The 18,307-nt window shown below is 41.1% G+C and overlaps 1 protein-coding gene and 1 long non-coding RNA gene across 2 annotated transcripts in view; one reads left to right on the forward strand and one right to left on the reverse strand.

Annotated features, from left to right (window-relative positions):
* LOC141086528 (uncharacterized) overlaps positions 1–10,091 on the forward strand; it is a 31,362-nt gene extending 21,271 nt beyond the window's left edge. Inside the window, exons 2-3 of the long non-coding RNA XR_012231602.1 lie at positions 820–908; positions 9,247–10,091. This is a non-coding gene — a long non-coding RNA (uncharacterized lncRNA). The remainder of the gene's footprint in view (positions 1–819; positions 909–9,246) is intronic.
* On the reverse strand, positions 9,109–13,618 carry LOC141086527 (keratin, type I cytoskeletal 47 kDa-like). Its single transcript, XM_073572665.1, has 8 exons — positions 13,075–13,618; positions 12,576–12,658; positions 11,787–11,943; positions 10,945–11,106; positions 10,737–10,862; positions 10,185–10,402; positions 9,817–9,965; positions 9,109–9,351 (listed from the first exon to the last, which is right to left on the reverse strand). The coding sequence occupies exons 1-8, from the start codon at positions 13,585–13,587 to the stop codon at positions 9,251–9,253; spliced, it is 1,509 nt and encodes a 502-aa protein (XP_073428766.1). The 5' UTR covers positions 13,588–13,618; the 3' UTR covers positions 9,109–9,250.
* Between the last annotated feature and the right edge of the window lie 4,689 nt (positions 13,619–18,307).

The raw sequence follows: 18,307 nt of genomic DNA on the forward strand, positions 1-18,307 counted from the left end.
ATCTCTTCAAGGGGGAACATTTGCCACTTATAGGACATCAATAAGACTAGAGAGTATTTCTGCTAAGCATAGACTAAGGCTAGGTTCACATTACTGTTTGAGTCCGCAGCGTACCATTCGCATCCGCAAACGAATGCAAACGCCAAAAAAAGCTGCGTGCGCATGCATTTGTATGCATTTTTGCATGCATTTGCGTTGTTTATGCCCATGCGTTCGATATGACATCAGACAAAAATGGTTGTCTCATGGGATTTTATTTACATTTTGAAGAACGCATGTGTATTGAACGCATGCGTGCGCATGTCCTTGTGTATGCATGCGTTCCCATAGACAGTAATGCATTTTTTACGCACTCATCCGCATGCGCATGACTGCGCATATTTGATGGATTTTTACCGCTTCCAAAAATGCAACATGTTGCGTTTGCTGGACCCTGCCGCACACCGAAAACGACGCAAGAGTACACAGACGCATGCGAACTGATGCAAACGCATGCCGCTGCGTACACCATGTTAAAAATACGTACACAAGACGCATGCGGATCTATGCGGATGAAACGCTGCGCACACAGATGCAAGTGTGAAACCAGCCTAAGGGAGCATTTACACTGGACAATTACGGCTGTTCAATGGCCACTCATTGGCTACACATAAGCTGCTAAGCGGTCGTTTGATACCCTGTTTATACAGGCCAACCTCACTTCCATGCACAAAGTATAATCATTAAAGAGGTTGTGCACTACTCAGAAAACCCCTTCTCAATCCCGATGATTCCCCGTTGTAAAATAATAACACCTATACACACCTTCGGTTTCAGCAGTGTTGGAAGTGACTCTCCTGGGGATCCATGCAGCCAATCAGCGCTGACAACCCTCTCCCTGCCTTCGGACGAATCACATACATCTGCAGGTGAATATTGGTTTTATAATATTACAAGGTTGAAATATAGGGATTCAGAAGGGATTGTCCCAGAAGTGGATAATCCCTTTAATACTATTGTTTTCTGTACATAGAATATCATTGTTCTCGGCAGCACATATCCTGCTTAGGCTAGCTTCACACTAGCGTATGACCGAGCTGTGGAGGGCTGAGAACGTCCTCCGTGAAGCTCAGCCCACGGCCACACCTCCTCCGGTCAGCTCCACCTACGTCGGCATGCGGCCTGCGTACGCTATCTTTAACATTAGGTACGCAGGCCATGCCGATGTATGCGGATGCCTCTGCATGCATCATTTTGAAGGTGCAGCGACCGCAACAAAATGCAACTCGTTGCGTTCGAGCGGTTTTCCGCACAGTCAAAATGATGCATGCAGAGGCATCCGCATACATCGGCATGGCCTGCGTACCTAATGTTAAAGATAGGGTACGCAGGCCGCATGCCAATGTAGGTGGAGCTGACCGCAGGAGGTGAGGCTGTGGGCGGAGCTTCACGGAGGAAGTCCACATCTCTCAGCAGCTCGGCCATACACTAGTTTGAAACTAGCCTTACACGAGCATATTGGTGCATTTGTTGGATAATTGGCGGCCTAAAAAAAGAGAGAAGAGCCAGCACTGCCAGTGGTCAGAACGCATAACATGAGGTGCATATGCACATATCTTACTGCATTCAAAATGAGACATTTAGCAAAATATTGATCAATATATTGAGCCACCCCGCCACGTCAAGGCAATCTCATATGGGGGGTCCTACTCTACATTTTTATTTATTCAATGTGCCATTGTGGCCTCCTAAATGTTTTAAAAGCAAGACCATATCAAATGCAATCCATACCTGAAGCATATCTGCATCACTCCCGTGCAGCCAGATGGAGCAGGTGCAGATAAAAGCCAACCAGGTCTGAACACAGACATCTCAGGTTTGACCTCCACACACTGCCCAACCAGCAAACACAGATGAAGGGCAATGCAGGCTCAGACATGGATGCAAAAATAAATAAAGCCTGGGGCAGGGCGGGCTCTTCTCTCTTTCTATTGCAAATTGGTTTTGTGGCTGACCACCACTGTTGCCGTGCACGCTGGGTCATGTTCGCCATCTTTTCTGTGTTTATTGTGATTGATCTAGGCTGCTGTGCACACTCACGGCAGCCCCACCCTGCCCCAGGCTTTATTTATTTTTGCATCCATGAATGAGCCTGCATTGCCCTTCATCTGTGTTTGCTGGTCAGGCAGTGTGTGGAGGTCAAACCTGAGATGTCTGTGTTCAGACCTGGTTGGCCTTCATCTGCACCTGCTCCATCTGGCTGCACGGGAGTGATGCAGATATGCTTCAGGTATGGATTGCATTTGATATGGTCTTGCTTTTAAAACATTTAGGAGGCCGCAATGGCACAGTGAATAATAAAAATGTAGAGTAGGACCCCCCATATGAGATTGCCTTGGCGTGGCGGGGTGGCTCAATATATTGATCAATATTTTGCTAAATGTCTCATTTTGAATGCAGTAAGATATGTGCATATGCACCTCATGTTATGCGTTCTGACCACTGGCAGAGCTGGCTCTTCTCTCTTTCTATTGCAAATTGGTTTTGTGGCTGACCACCACTGTTGCCATGCACGCTGGGTCATGTTCGCCATCTTTTCTGTGTTTATTGTGATTGATCTAGGCTGCTGTGCACACTCACGGCAGCCCCGCCCTGCCCCAGGCTTCATTTATTTTTGCATCCATGTCTGAGCCTGCATTGCCCTTCATCTGTGTTTGCTGGTCAGGCAGTGTGTGGAGGTCAAACCTGAGATGTCTGTGTTCAGACCTGGTTGGCCTTCATCTGCACCTGCTCCATCTGGCTGCACGGGAGTGATGCAGATATGCTTCAGGTATGGATTGCATTTGATATGGTCTTGCTTTTAAAACATTTAGGAGGCCGCAATGGCACAGTGAATAATAAAAATGTAGAGTAGGACCCCCCATATGAGATTGCCTTGACGTGGCGGGGTGGCTCAATATATCGATCAATATTTTGCTAAATGTCTCATTTTGAATGCAGTAAGATATGTGCATATGCACCTCATGTTATGCGTTCTGACCACTGGCAGTGCTGGCTCTTCTCTCTTTCTATTGCAAATTGGCGGCCTACTGCACATCCTACTGTCTCTGGAAATTCAAAGATTTACCAGACATTTTAAAAGCTAGGGAGATCAGTCTTTTTGTTATCTTTTCACAGAATCAATATGTACATATTTAAACAGACCCTTAAAGGGGTTTTCTCATGAACAAAGTTAATTTTAGTCAACGTTTTAATCAATAAATCTTTAAATAATAATAATTTCCACAATTGGATGTATTTAAAAATAATGTTCCTGTGCTGAGAAAATCTTATACATGTGCCCCTGCTATGTGCTGTTTAATGTCTGTGTCTCAGCAAAAAGCAAACAGATGAACGGCAGACTAGGGCACACAAATCACCACATTAACAGACGGAGATATTTATCTGAAGTATTGCGGCATATATTTTAGTCAAAAAACGGAGGTGCTTGCATGAAAAAACATGAATACAGGACCCGTAGAAGCGAGTAATCGCGAAACGGCCGTTGTCCAGCACCTCCCCTAGCATTCCTCTAACGTCCTGCATGTCCACATATCTATTGATGGAATTCATGTGAAATAAAGACGCACAGTTTTTCAGCTTTATTGGTGAGTGCTGCATATGCCTTCTTTTTTCATTTCACATTGATAATGTCTGTGTCTGACCATGCAGGAACATGGTCTGATCATACCATTGCTCCTGGGCAGGGTGAGGGGGGCAAAAGAGTATACAGACATAGCAGCATGGGATCGCAACTTGTTTGTTTGAGGTAGAACATTGCTTAAAAACAGGACAGTGAAATCAGCTGCGATCCCATGCTGTCCTGTCTATACACTCTCTTTTACCTCCTCCCCCGCCCAGGAGCTGTGGTATGATCAGACCATGTTCCTGCATGGTCAGACACAGCCATTACACAGTACACTGCAGGGGCACATTTATTATGTTATCTCAGCTCAGGAACATTATTTTAAACACATTCAGTTGTAAGGAAGAAGACCGGGCTGTGGGTGCTAACAGAGCACCGGGTCCGGAACTGCTGGGAAGGAAATTGAGGACGGAACGGACCCATTACCTGCAGAGAGGGGGTGTGGTAAGCCAGAGAGGAATAAGGGGTGTTTGCACAGGAAGCAAGAGAGAGTTCACGCCAGAGAGAAGCGAGATTGCAGACCTGCGTTGCGCTGTGAGTAGCGTTAGGCCACATGGCAGCGGAAGGGTACGAGTGCAGGAAGGACCGGGGAGCATCGGCGGGAGTGCCAGGCAGAGCACGCCAAGCGGGAGATTGTGATTGCGTGACTCCTGACTGCAGAGCAAGCTGAGCAGGAGATTGTTGGGAAAGGCTCCCGGCAGCAGAGAGCAGCGTGATGGACTAGGGGCTCAGCGGGCAAAACCGGTGACCGCCTGCTGCTGCCAGAAGTAGGACCGTTTGTTAGGCAGGGAAGCCTGAAGACTCAGCACCGGCCTCAGCCGGCAGCCAAACAGCCATCGGACTCTGAGAAAGAAGCGGACGACCGAGTCACGATAAGTGAAACTGATCAACTCATCTGTCAATGTCGGAGTGTTCCTCATATAGAAAATAATGTAATATGACAGGACCTTCACAATCCTCAGGCTGAAGGGGCAGCTATTGCCTCTTCTTTGTGGGTAGCCTGAACCAGGTCTTGGACTGGCAAACAGGAGAACTGGAGAATCCTCTGGTGGTCCCTTTGTACAAGAGTGGGTCACGACCCTCTTCTACGATCAGTACTTGGCACTATATAGTTGAATCTCTATGTATAGACAAAGACAGTATCTCATTCATGTAACAATCTAGCCATTTCATCGATATATACAGTGTTTGTGATTGAGGATAATATCACATTTGCATGTAGCTGAAAAGTTGGGCCCTGGAGTTGGTTACTGGTGGGCTCTTGGCACCCCAGTGTGACTCTGTCCGGAGGAAATATCAAAATAATATTGCATCCTTATTTCTCAGGGTCAGAGGGGCTCAAACACTTGCCTTCAGTAATAGAGTATATTATGTCATATTCCAATGACATTACAAAATGAGAATACCTTTTTATTGCTGATGTACAACTGTTGACAATGTTAAAATCCAGGTAAGACTTACATAGAGTACAGTTGTGGCCAAAAGTATTGACACCCCTGCATTTCTGTCAGATAATACTCAGTTTCTTCCTGAAAATGATTGCAAACACAAATTCTTTGGTATTATTATCTTCATTTAATTTGTCTTAAATGAAAAAACACAAAGGAGAATGAAGCAAAAAGCAGAAAACATTGATCATTTCACACAAAACTCCAAAAATGGGCCAGACAAAAGTATTGGCACCCTCAGCCTAATACTTGGTTGCACAACCTTTAGCCAAAATAACTGCGACCAACCGCTTCCGGTAACCATCAATGAGTTTCTTACAATGCTCTGCTGGAATTTTAGACCATTCTTCTTTGGCAAAGTGCTCCAGGTCCCTGATATTTGAAGGGTGCCTTCTCCAAACTGCCATTTTTAGATCTCTCCACAGGTGTTCTATGGGATTCTGGTCTGGACTCATTGCTGGCCACCTTAGAAGTCTCCAGTGCTTTCTCTCAAACCATTTTCTAGTGCTTTTTGAAGGGTGTTTTGGGTCATTGTCCTCCTGGAAGACCCATGACCTCTGAGGGAGACCCAGCTTTCTCACACTGGGCACTACATTATGCTGCAAAATTTGTTGGTAGTCTTCAGACTTCATAATGCCATGCACACGGTCAAGCAGTCCAGTGCCAGAGGCAGCAAAGCAACCCCAAATCATCAGGGAACCTCCGCCATGTTTGACTGTAGGGACCGTGTTCTTTTCTTTGAATGCCTCTTTTTTCCTCCTGTAAACTCTATGTTGATGCCTTTGCCCAAAAAGCTCTACTTTTGTCTCATCTGACCTGAGAACATTCTTCCAAAATGTTTTAGGCTTTTTCAGGTAAGTTTTGGCAAACTCCAGCCTGGCTTTTTTATGTCTCGGGGTAAGGAGTGTGGTCTTCCTGGGTCTCCTACCATACAGTCCCTTTTCATTCAGACGCCGATGGATAGTACGGGTTGACACTGTTGTACCTCGGACTGCAGGGCAGCTTGAAATTGTTTGGATGTTAGTCGAGGTTCTTTATCCAACATCCGCACAATCTTGCGTTGAAATCTCTTGTCAAATTTTCTTTTCCGTCCACATCTAGGGAGGTTAGCCACAGTGCCATGGGCTTTAAACTTCTTTATGACACTGCGCACGGTAGACGAAGGAACATTCAGGTCTTTGGAGATGGACTTGTAGCCTTGAGATTGCTCATGCTTCCTCACAATTTGGTTTCTCAAGTCCTCAGACAGTTCTTTGGTCTTCTTTCTTTTCTCCATGCTCACTGTGGTACATACAAGGACACAGGACAGAGGTTGAGTCAACTTTAATCCATGTCAACTGGCTGCAAGTGTGATTTAGTTATTCATATAAAGATATAAAGCCAGCTCACCGACTCAATAGGAGCGCGGAACACCATCCTGCAGTGGTCGATTTCCATGAAGAGAAAGAGAAAAAAAAAAAATCCAGCTTTATCGCTCCTGTGTGAGCTGATGCAGTCCTGGAGCTGATCTGTCTATTGTCCATGTTGGAATAAATTTTGGAAACTTGAATTTCGCTTGGAGCTGGATTTTTTTCTCTTTCTCTTCATGATTTAGTTATTGCCAACACCTGTTAGGTGCCACAGGTGAGTTACAGGTGCTGTTAATTACACAAATTAGAGAAGCATCACATGATGTTTCGAACAGTGCCAATACTTTTGTCCACCCTCTTTTTTATGTTTGGTGTGGAATTATATCCAATTTGGCTTTAGGACAATTCTTTTTGTGTTTTTTCATTTAAGACAAATTAAATGAAGATAATAATACCAAAGAATTTGTGTTTGCAATCATTTTCAGGAAGAAACTGAATATTATCTGACAGAATTGCAGGGCTGTCAATACTTTTGGCCACAACTGTATATACAGTAGGTTTCTACCATATTAGACTGCTGTATAGAAGTTATCACTCCCTGTCTGAATTCTCTGTATTTTTATGGAGTATGGGTAAAGCCAGAAGAGACCCATAGAAGCACATGAAGAACATAAAAGCTCCATGCAGATGTTGACCTCAGCTGGACTTAAACCCAGTACCCCAGTATCAGAGCCTGCATATGATATTTTCAGAATAAACACATTAACCAGTTTGGCATTAATATAAGATTTGCGCTTGTATATCTCAATCCTGTATTCCTGGGGCTCTCTTGCTCCAGGACTAGATAAAGAATTAATGAAGGATTGTATTAGATTCTTTGTATGAGCATACATAATCCATGACCCAACCATAATGTTCTTATATCTCGTGACTAATCCCATGTTCTCCTGGATCCTCATACGTACGTGTGTGGTCGCCAGCAGGCATTGTGGGGGTGGAACGTTAAACACGTTTGGGCACCAGATGACACTGCTAATGGCATTATTTTCCAGTTGACTAAAAAAGAGAAACCCAATATGAATCAAGTCAAATGCCTAAATTATATTGTACATTTATTCTAACTGTGAAAAGTTGGGTATTAAATAGTTCAGATGCCACTAATTTATTCCAAAATAATCATACTTTAATCAGTTATTCCCAAAGTGTGATGTTATCCTCTATCCATAGGAAAGGGGATATATAACTGATCACAGAGAATCAGACCTCTGAGTTCTGCCTAGATCCCGAGATCAGGTCTTTGAAACCCAGGAACCGCTCTCTGCAGAACCATATGATGAATGAACTGGATGTGTGCATGCTCGACCTCTGCTCTATGCATTGCAGGAGAAATCTGAGCCCAACTAGGTAAATTAAACCTAAAATATGAAGATTTGGGCTCATTTCTTCCAAGGGCCATCTTTTAATCCAAAGCTAATGATAGGCACCATCAAATAGGAGGCCATACAGAGTCCAAAATTTCATATTTTGTTGTACGTTTACAGTTAGTGTCTCTTTGGGGGACATGTATGAATCCTGTTTTTCAAGGATTCAGAACTAAAGATGCAATGAAGTCATGAATAGGTCTCAACATAGTTGGCACAGGAAGTTTTCTTGTGTGGTACACATAAAGGCACTAATGGCGTAGGTCCAGTTGCCGGACCCTATTGTTACTATTATGATGAATTATGATAAAACTGTGGATAGCTTAGGTGCTGATCCTGATGTGTATGATGTTAAGATACTAAGTGCATAACTTTCTTAGCAGAGCAGAACACGTACACCACTAGCAGATAGAAGAAGACCACTGTACAAGGACAGTATTTGGGCCCTTTGCAGTCCAATATTTCATCATGATTCATGATTTCACCTGCTTTGGAGCTGGATGTGGCCCCATTACCTCCTTGGCTTCGGAGTGGCTACACCGATGGTATGTCAACCCCTGACTGCTGGCACTATGATCTACTTTGTGATTGTTGGAAAACTGGCAATGACAAACGGATAGTCTTGAAACAATTATGCTGTATTCACCACTAGATGGTGCATATTTAAACTGGTTAAGATCTGGGATGGTTTTCCAAAATAATCAGCTAAAAACGATCACTATTGCATTTTGACTCACAATGGCTGAGGTGAAACCTTCAATGCTGAGAAACCATTGGATGCCACAAAAATACAATTTATATAAAAATCACTGAAATATAACCCCTAAACTTTTATAAACCATGTGAAATATTTAAAAAAACAAGAGCAGCTCAAGGGTTATTGTACAATAACTTCTAGACTACTGGGGTCCTTAGTTTACAGATACAAAGATCACCAGGATACAAAGTGCGTGTTAAAAAAATCGGTGGACAAAAGTGAATTAAGCTCAAAACCACCTCTGCCAATGGCCTAGAAGCTGTAGACCTACAGGTGGGAGACCTGTGGGATATATGATACTAATCTTGAAGGTGTATTGGTTTCCTATGTATTTCTTTCATTCTTTGTGTATCATATTACTACACTGACTACTGCTTTGGGATTGATTTTTCTTTTAAATACACAGTGTATCTGTACATTCACATTTACACATAATTTGTTCCTCTCAAAAATATCCATTACAAGTCTATTAAGATGCAGAAAAGGTTTTATTGAATCACCAAGGAGAACAACTTAATGTAACATTAATTTCAAAGAGCAGAATTACTGAAGTATCCCAAAATCTGACACCACTCTCTTCTTTCCACAACTTGTTTTCTCTTTTTAGATCCTTAGTTCACTTTTTCTTCAACCTCTTCAACCCTGGATGAAACAACCTTCCCATCCACGACTTCTTCAACGATGGTCTTCACCTTTCTGGTTTTTGTTGGATCTAGAAGAAATCTTTCATTTTAAGTTGTGTAAGGATTCGCTGGTATAAACAGTCATGGCAACCATATAATCCATTTGACCTTGGCTAACACAATGCCTTTAGGAGATTGTATCTAATTCTTATCTAGTAGTTGTAGGAAGACCTCTGCGCTTCAGCCACACAGGTGTTCTAGGCCTTATGCTGGATAAGGGCATTTGGATGCTGCCCTCATGCCCAGCGCTTAGTTGATTTATAATGATTTCATTTTTTTAGGGGATTATAAAGCTCTAACTAGATACAAATCTTGGATACTAGTACTGCAATGCAGCCAATCTAGCCCCCCGAGCTACAGTGAGGACATTTATACATACATAAAACTTTCATGAATCATGACATTTTTTTTCTTTTATTTTTCTATTTTTTGGTTAAGATTTTATTTTAGTGTTGATTAGCAACTTGGTCATTTTATTTTGACCAGCAACCTACCTTTTTTGGAGTCTACAGAAGATGTCTGTGACTTTGAAGCCTGTGAGCTCGAAACCCTTGATGCTGATGATGCTGATGCGGATGCAGATGATGAGGATGAAGAAGTCCTGCCTCCTGAAGACTTGCTCCCTGAAGACTGGGAGAGTTGACTGTGGGATGAAACATTTATAATTAAGACTTTTTGTATTCTTGAAGAAACATGAAATTATGCAATCAAATATTCAATGGCAGGTCTTTGAAGATGAGTTAGTGCTGTAGCTGACTAATAAATACTATGTTAGACCATTTTTAACCTAGTGTTACTTCTAAATAAACACATATGGCCCGCCATTATGCCTCTTCACAGTTTTTGCATCACTTGTGCGTACCCCAGTTCGCCATCCAGCAGGCGTCTATATGTTTCAATTTCCATTTCCAATCTGGTCTTGATATCAAGAAGTTCTCTATACTCTTGGCTCTGTCTCTCCATGTCTGCTCTGATCTGGAGCAACTGGTCCTCAATTCCGCTAATAACAAGCTGGATCTGTTGCAGTTGTACTCCATAGCGGCCTTCAGTCTCAGCCAGGGTGTCTTCAAGGGATTTTTTCTACAATTGGGACATTGCACCATTACACATTTTACATGAAATAGCGATAAGCCAAAAATTAACAGATTCTTAACCATATTAACTGGTTTTGTTAATGTCATGTTCAAAATTATATTTTAGATATTATGAAACATCTTGGAGATAAACTTCAAAATTGCGTTGGAAAATGGTCTTCTACTGGAAGATGGCCAACATATATAGAATATTATAGAATTCGTTCCATAAGGGATTGGTTTTCTCAAAAAAGTAGTCTTTTGGAGAAGTTTAATGTTAATAGATGTCATTATATTGTTATTAGTGTATGTTGTATTTTATACTAAGTATATTGACTTACCATTGCCAACTGTGACTGGAGTTCAATCTCCAGTCCTTGGAGAGTACGTCTGAGATCGGAAATTTCTGACTTGCTTGTCTGCACCTGTTCCACACCAGCTGAAATTTCCTTCTTTAGTTCATTGCTCTGGAATAGGTCAACATGTTTTATATTAGTTTGCTAGAAAGGGCAACTTAACCTTAATGATAAATGTATGAATCATTCTCACCTTTGAGTTGAACCATGCCTCTGCATCTCTGCGGTTCTTATCTGCCAATGCTTCATAGTCTGCTCTCATGTCATTCAGAAGCTTAGTGAGATCCACACCTGGTGCAGCATCCATTTCCACGTTCACTGTTCCAGCAGCGCTGCTCTTTGCAATCTGCATTTCCTGTTCATTAAAATATTAGAAGTTAGATCTGGGTCCTGTTCTGCCCCTATCTATTTTGAGGTCTGCTGACACATAGCGATGGTAACTGCAAGAGTTAGGATCCATCCTGATTGGGTACATCTTGTCGTGGTGGGATGTCTTTCACGCTTTTTTGATCTTACTATAGGGTATTTAATCATTTTTTATCCTATTATATGGTATTTGATCATTTTGTTTATATGCTAGATTTTTTTTAATGTGCTAAATACATGCAATGTATTTCTAGCCTGGTCTTTTAGACAGATATGTAACTATGAGGTGTGCCGAGATATCACTCAGACCAAGACCTTGGTACCAGAGGAGCACCAGAAGCCCTTCTGCTATGTTAGAAGACACTAATAAAACAAATGGAACCAGGTAAGTAAGAAGTCAGGTTATAGGTTTAAGATTGTGGTTAGTAAGGAAGCTGAAAAAAAATGCTTATGTCTATAGGTTGGAGAGGATCATTTTTCCAAGATGTCTTCTGTTGAATTTTGGAGATAAATAGGATGAGGACTATAGTTCAACTGGGAGAAGATACATTTGTACAATATTTTTCCATAATATCACAATTGATCAAATTATCAGTATGATGCTTGTATTCCAATTTGTCCATTTGCTCATTCCCTATGAAAGGATATATGATCTGAAGTAAGGCCTACCTCTTCATGGTTCTTCTTCAGGTAGGCCAACTCTTCAGACAGGCTCTCAATCTGGATCTCCAAGTCTCCTCTGGCCAGGGTCAATTCATCCAAGACTCTGCGGAGTCCATTGATGTCAGCCTCCACACTCTGGCGGAGAGCCAGCTCGTTCTCATACCTTGCATAAAGTAACAAGACATTCAATATATGCAATAAAAAAGCATGTAGCAAACAATGCAATGCCATCCACAAACCTTCCAACCAATATAGATTTCAGTAACCAGACATTTTGATATTAAAAAAGGCGCTCGCTGGAAAAAAATAAAAAAAGCAAGTTTTCCACAATGGGTTCGCCCCAAAACAGAACCTTTCCAATAATTAAAGTGTATTATTAAATTACTATATGACCACATGATTGTAGATGTGCCAAATAGGAAGGTTACACTATATATATATATATATATATATATATATATATATATATACATGTAGCTAATCTTGAATCCTGTGCTTTGTCCTGACTGCCATTTTACTAGGGGGCCATGTGTTATAAAGGTAATATGGAGCCACCAGTCTTTTTATGTAGCTACAACTCCACATCTCCATGAAATGAGATCCAACATTGTGTTACCCACTGCCTATGCCGTTATGTATTAAGCAATGGCTTGAAGATATTAAAGCCACTGCACTGCTTGACAAGGAGCATTGTTCATCATAAATTATTTATTTGGAGAAGCCTAAAGACTCTTTAACAACATATATTATCGATACAGGTGTCAGAAATTAGATTAAGTTGATGCTTGATCTTACTTCAGTCTGAAGTCATCAGCAGCCAGTCTTGCATTGTCGATTTGGAGGACAACACGGGAGTTATCAATGGTGGCAGCCAAGATCTAGGGAAAAAAGACAAAACAAAAGAGCATACATTACAATTGATCTAGGGTTACTGGTTAACAATGTAAGGAGTATTTATGCAGGTCTGAAATTTTCTGAAATACTGAAAGGTGCACCTAATTGATGAGTCGATGAAACAGACTGTTTTTGTATAGACAACATTTACAAAAGAAATATGCCAGCATGGCTGTGATCTCAGTACACGGAAATGTGATGTGAAGTTAATCTTGTGGTTAGTTATAGTACAGCAATAACTTAATCTGCTAATGCTTTAGGGCTTATTGTTTCTAACATTAATTAATGGCAGATTGATAGTATAGGCTTATTATTTAAGCACAAAATAGGTAATCAGTAATGTTCTGAAATATTTACAATGTTTTGATAGCTAATATCTCAGAAAAACAATTAACAGTACCTTGCTCCTCAAGTCATTGATGGTTTCATAGTACTTGCTGTAGTCTTTGCCGGGTACACCTACTCCAGAACTAAGTTGTTTCTCATACCAGTCTCGGATCTTCACTTCCAGCTCACCATTGGCAGCCTCAAGAGCTCTAACTTTATCCAAGTAGGAAGCCAGGCGGTCATTGAGGTTTTGCATGGTCTGCTTCTCACCTGCACCAAAGGATCCAAAGCCACCACCTGCTCCTCCACCAAAGCCGCCAGCTCCTCCACCAAAGCCACCAGCTCCTCCACCAAAGCCACCACCAAAGCCACCAGCTCCTCCACCAAAGCCACCAGCAGAGAATCCACCAGCAGAGAACCCACCACCGGATCCTACAGCAGAGCCCAAGGAGAATGCTCCACTGGATCCACCACCATAGCCTCCACCAAAGCCTCCTCCATAGCTGCTACCACTGAAGCCACCTCCATAGCCCCCAGAACTTGAAACTTGATAGGATGATGCGGAGCTTCCACGATAAGAGGACATGGTGGCTGAATTCCTGTTAGAGCAAACCTGGGCAACGTGTATAAAATAAGAAGTGTGGATAAAGACTGTGGTCTTCACACTCTATTTATACTGCTTGTCAGGGGTGTTTCAGCTTTAAAAGGATGATCCTCTTAGAGAAAAAAAAGTCTACATTTTGCATGGTCAACACCTGTTTAACAGCTTTCCTGGTAGATTCAGACCATTCTTTTAGAATGTATGAAGCCCTTGGGCTGTTTGTTATACGTTGGGCTAGAAACTGGGAGAGGCAAATTCCTCATTGATTCAAAAAGTAATACAGTCACTTTCTTTCACCTTGCCCTCGGCTTCATCAGATCAAATTTACAATCTATCACCTATGGGCAATTTCTTAAGTTCGGAGGCCATCCAAGTAAATCTTTAGGATGTCTCCCTAGCAAATGCAAGCACGTGTTCTTTTCTCATAAATTTAACTAAAAACATTTTGTAGCACATAGTTTAGTGTAGAAACATAAAGTTACTTAGTGCACTGTACTATTTGTAGAGCACTTTTAGTAAGGTTATTCATGAGAGAAATTAATGGGATGTGCATTATTTATTACTCATTATATCTGTAGTGTACCACCATATTACCACGTGGCAATAGTGGTTGCTCTTAGGCATACTGAAATTCACCATCTAAATTATTTTATTTAATTTCCCATATTTCAGGCCAAATATTATATACAGCCAAGCATAAGTTTTTGAAAGGTACAAAGAGTAACAAGAGAAAACCTTTTTAAACACAGGAAGAACATGCAAACTCCATTTAGATGAATTTGCTTCTGAGGCCACTGTGCTATCCATTATCTCAGCCATGTAATGGAGCCATATGATATGGATTCACAATGTGAATATGCTTTCACCTGATATTTTTGATGTTTGAGTCCCTGAATATACATTGTGTCTCAGGGCTACAAATTGCTCCTTGGGGTGCACAATTCATATAGTGAGGTAAGAACTATGGCCACAATTCATCAAAGCTTTTATGCCAGAAAACAGGCATAAAAATTTGCAACATTTTGAGACCATTGGAATTTTTACGCTAATTTCTTCCCAGCTCTACCAAAATGGGCAGAGCTGGGGCAGGACGGAGGCACGACGTCACAGCTCATCTAATCCATGATGTGCTGTGGCGTTCCTAAATCCAGAAATCTTAGTCCAGCCTCTGACTGGAGTAAGATTTGTGGCAAGGTGCGCAAAGGTGCACACCACTTGTCAGGTGCTCATGATTCATGAAGTGACATTTAATGAATCAGGAGTGTTTGACTCCACCACAAACCCCCATCAAGACGAGCATGAAAATCGCCAGTCTTAATAAATCGGGGCCTAAGTTTCAGGTGGTGAGACATTTCTAAGTGCATTTCTTCAAGATTACACGATTATTTTTGGGTGAGTCACAGATTTGACGTTTTCTTATTTTGTTCATGTTTGGCCACAACCCGGTGTTAGAATGAATGAGGGCATTTTCTTTTACAAAAAAAGTATCAGTTTGTCATAATGTTCAGCAATAGCGGCTTTTGGTGTGATTATGGCCTTCCACGCAAAGCCTTAAAGGGGTTGTCCATTGAAGATACAATGTCATCTATCCAAAGGACAGGTAATAACTTTATAGATTGTTGGTGGTCAAGACAGGTGGAACCCGCTCGCTACCGCTGCTCCATTCATTTTCCATGGTACTGACTGAATTAACCGATTAAAGCGTTTTGCAGCCCAAAAGGGATTGAATTGAATGGCGGTCATTCATGTGCACTGATTCTATGTTAACAGGGGTGAAAGTGCCCCCTTCTGCTGATCGGTGCGGATCCCAGGGATAGGATAGGTGATAAAATTTTCATTGACAAACCTTTTCACGCTGGAGCAGTGGGACCTCCTCTCCATACAGTAAATGTGTGTGGAAGAATTATCTTGTCTGTTTTATATAATGAGCTATCAGACCAGTTATTAATGCCTTTTAAATTTATTATATTAAATATCAAAAACTTTACATTTTTAGCCCTTATATTCCACTAGGCTTTTTTTTTTTATTAAACAGGTCATTTGATATAATAATGATGATAATAATAATAATAATCAAATGATCTGCTGTTATTATTAAGGCTTTTCCTACAAAAACAGCCCCACATTTCTCTATGAGCCTTGTTTAGTATTGCAGCTCAACTCTATTGAAATAACTGGACCTGAACTGCAAAAACCACACACAACCTGTGGGAAGGAATAATGCTCTTTTTGGGGAAAATGGCCATGTTTTTCAAGTCCTGTACACCCTGTTCGAATTTGGACATAGGCATCTAAAAATTCTTATCTTCTTATTATCATGAAATGTAGCAAGGGCTGGTGCAGAGCACTACCCACAGAGGACCTGGAGGAGATTTTCATTAATAAATAATCTAAAAATGTGGTTATCTATAGACATGTTCCCCTACTTAGACCCATCTTTATTTCATTAGTGCAGTAGGTCCCTCAATGGGTACAGTCTTTTATTTTTCGAGAAGGGCTCATGAACATTGGCTTAACCATTGGGTACAGTCCTTTATTTTTCGAGAAGGGCTCATGAACATTGGCTCAAAGCCTGGATGACAGTGCACAGAGATCACTCAGCTTCTTAGTACAGAGCTAGGATCTGAGGTATGGCGTCTTCTTTTTATGAAATCACATCCATACTTTGGTACTGCCAAGGCCTTTGGCACTGCCAATGGAACCCTGGCAGTTCATAATATGAACAAGTGATGAACCCTGAGAAAAAATAAGGATACATTACTCTAAACCTGGCAACTCTCCTGGGACATCTGGGAATCTCTCAGAAAAAGGGAAGACTTCCTGGACTTATAGAGGAATTGGTAAATCTCATTGGTGCCAGTGAAACTTCACAAAAACCTTGCTGAAAGAAGTATATGTATATTTATTGTGCGTGACTCATGGTTGCCTTGTCTGATGAAGGTGCCCTGACGTCCAGGCGCACATCAACGTGGGATGAAAAAGACATGGCCTAGTCTCAAAAGTTGGCAAGTATGTATTTTTCGCAAAAAAATTTTCTACCTTCTCTGTGTCTTCGATCTTGGCTTAGAAAAATTTTCAACCAGTTGTTTTGCCATTGAGAAGGTTGGTCATTTGTAAAGAACTTTCTCTGTATTTGTGGTGATTTTCTCTTTGGCCTTCCCTGTGTGTTGCCCTGCATGCAGCTTAGGCTAGATTCACAATTATACAGTGCATTCTGGGGTGGAATTAAAAAAAAAACTGTACTCAGACGTATGTTGCAGTGTATCCATACACTAAAGTTGTAGTCAAAGCAATGTTTTTTTGACTATGCTTTCTCAGGTTTACACTGTATTGCATATAAATAAATGTAGATGACCACTTTTTTGGTCCCCCCAAAAAATATGAAAGACCTATATATATTTTTTCTCTATTATTCTCGATGCGAGACGTATTGAAGTGTATAGCAGTATGTTTCAATACGTATATATGTGTTCCAGTCTGTACCGTTAAAAGTGAGTTGAGAAAACAATAAAAAAAGTATGATGATCGATTACCGCATCTTTTGTGCTGCCTCATATATCATTTCACTCGACTAACGAGCGTTATGCTTGTTTGATGGGTGATTGGCAGCCTCTTTAGACTGCAAGATTATCTTTCTTGATAATGGCGCAGTGTAAATGGACCTTTAGCCTGTTAGCCTTGTCTGTGTGATGAGCCTATATATCTACATTGTAGTTTCTTCTTCCATTCTTCTTTGTAATCTGTGTGTCAGTCTCTCTTGTTTGATCTACGCGCCCTCCTTGTTTATCACTATTATTAAATCACTAATTAACTACACGTGCATTAATGGCTCTATGTTACCTGTGTGCTCTCATATTATATTGATTGACCGTCTTGTCAGAAAACCAGGACCTTCAAAAGACTTTTCTATAAACTTCTGCCATTGAGCATAGGGGCATAGCCCTAACCCTGATGCCTGGGAGGCCCAAAGGCCCCTGAACCATGTAAGACACAAGCGTTATAAATGATCCTTGGTGGGTAGGGTATCTTAAAGATCACACATCTGATTGACATCATACAAGTGACTGCCTATTACAGACCCAAAACTTGTTACAACTCATTTCATCCATCAAGCACTTTTACTTATTCTGAACCCCAAACTAGACTAAAATCCATGACATTACATTCTGGCAGGATGGCAATATATTCTGTATAAATTACTTTAGTAAAAGGTAACTTGACTAAACTAATTTCTTTCATCCAAAGTTCAAAGAGGTTTCCCAGTACTATAAGATTGATAACTTAGGATAAGTCATCAATATTTCAATAATAGACTGATGGCGGTCCAATACATGGCACACCCAATGATCAACTTGTATTAATTCCGGCAGTAATTTAACATGTGATAATACAGTGGGAATCTGTAATTATACTGTATACAGTTGCCAAAATTGGAAACAGCCTGTCTGTTGGAGTGCTGGGTGTTAGACCCCCATCAATCTAATAATAATAATAATCTTTATTTATGTATTTTTAATCTATTTTAATAATATAATATTATTGACTTAAACTAAACAAAGGTCCTCAATATCATACTAGTGAATAATACCTTTAAAATGTTAGTTCCAAAAGCAAGTTACCCTCTATCCAGAGGTGTAGCTAGGGTTTCAGCTCAGGGGGAGGGCAAAACATCTGAATGGACCCCTAGCCCTTGATTACAACTATA

The sequence above is a fragment of the Dendrobates tinctorius genome, unplaced genomic scaffold (genome assembly GCF_039654945.1).
Source record: "Dendrobates tinctorius isolate UK_male_01 unplaced genomic scaffold, ASM3965494v1 ptg000032l, whole genome shotgun sequence".
Taxonomy (NCBI): Eukaryota; Metazoa; Chordata; class Amphibia; order Anura; family Dendrobatidae; genus Dendrobates; species Dendrobates tinctorius.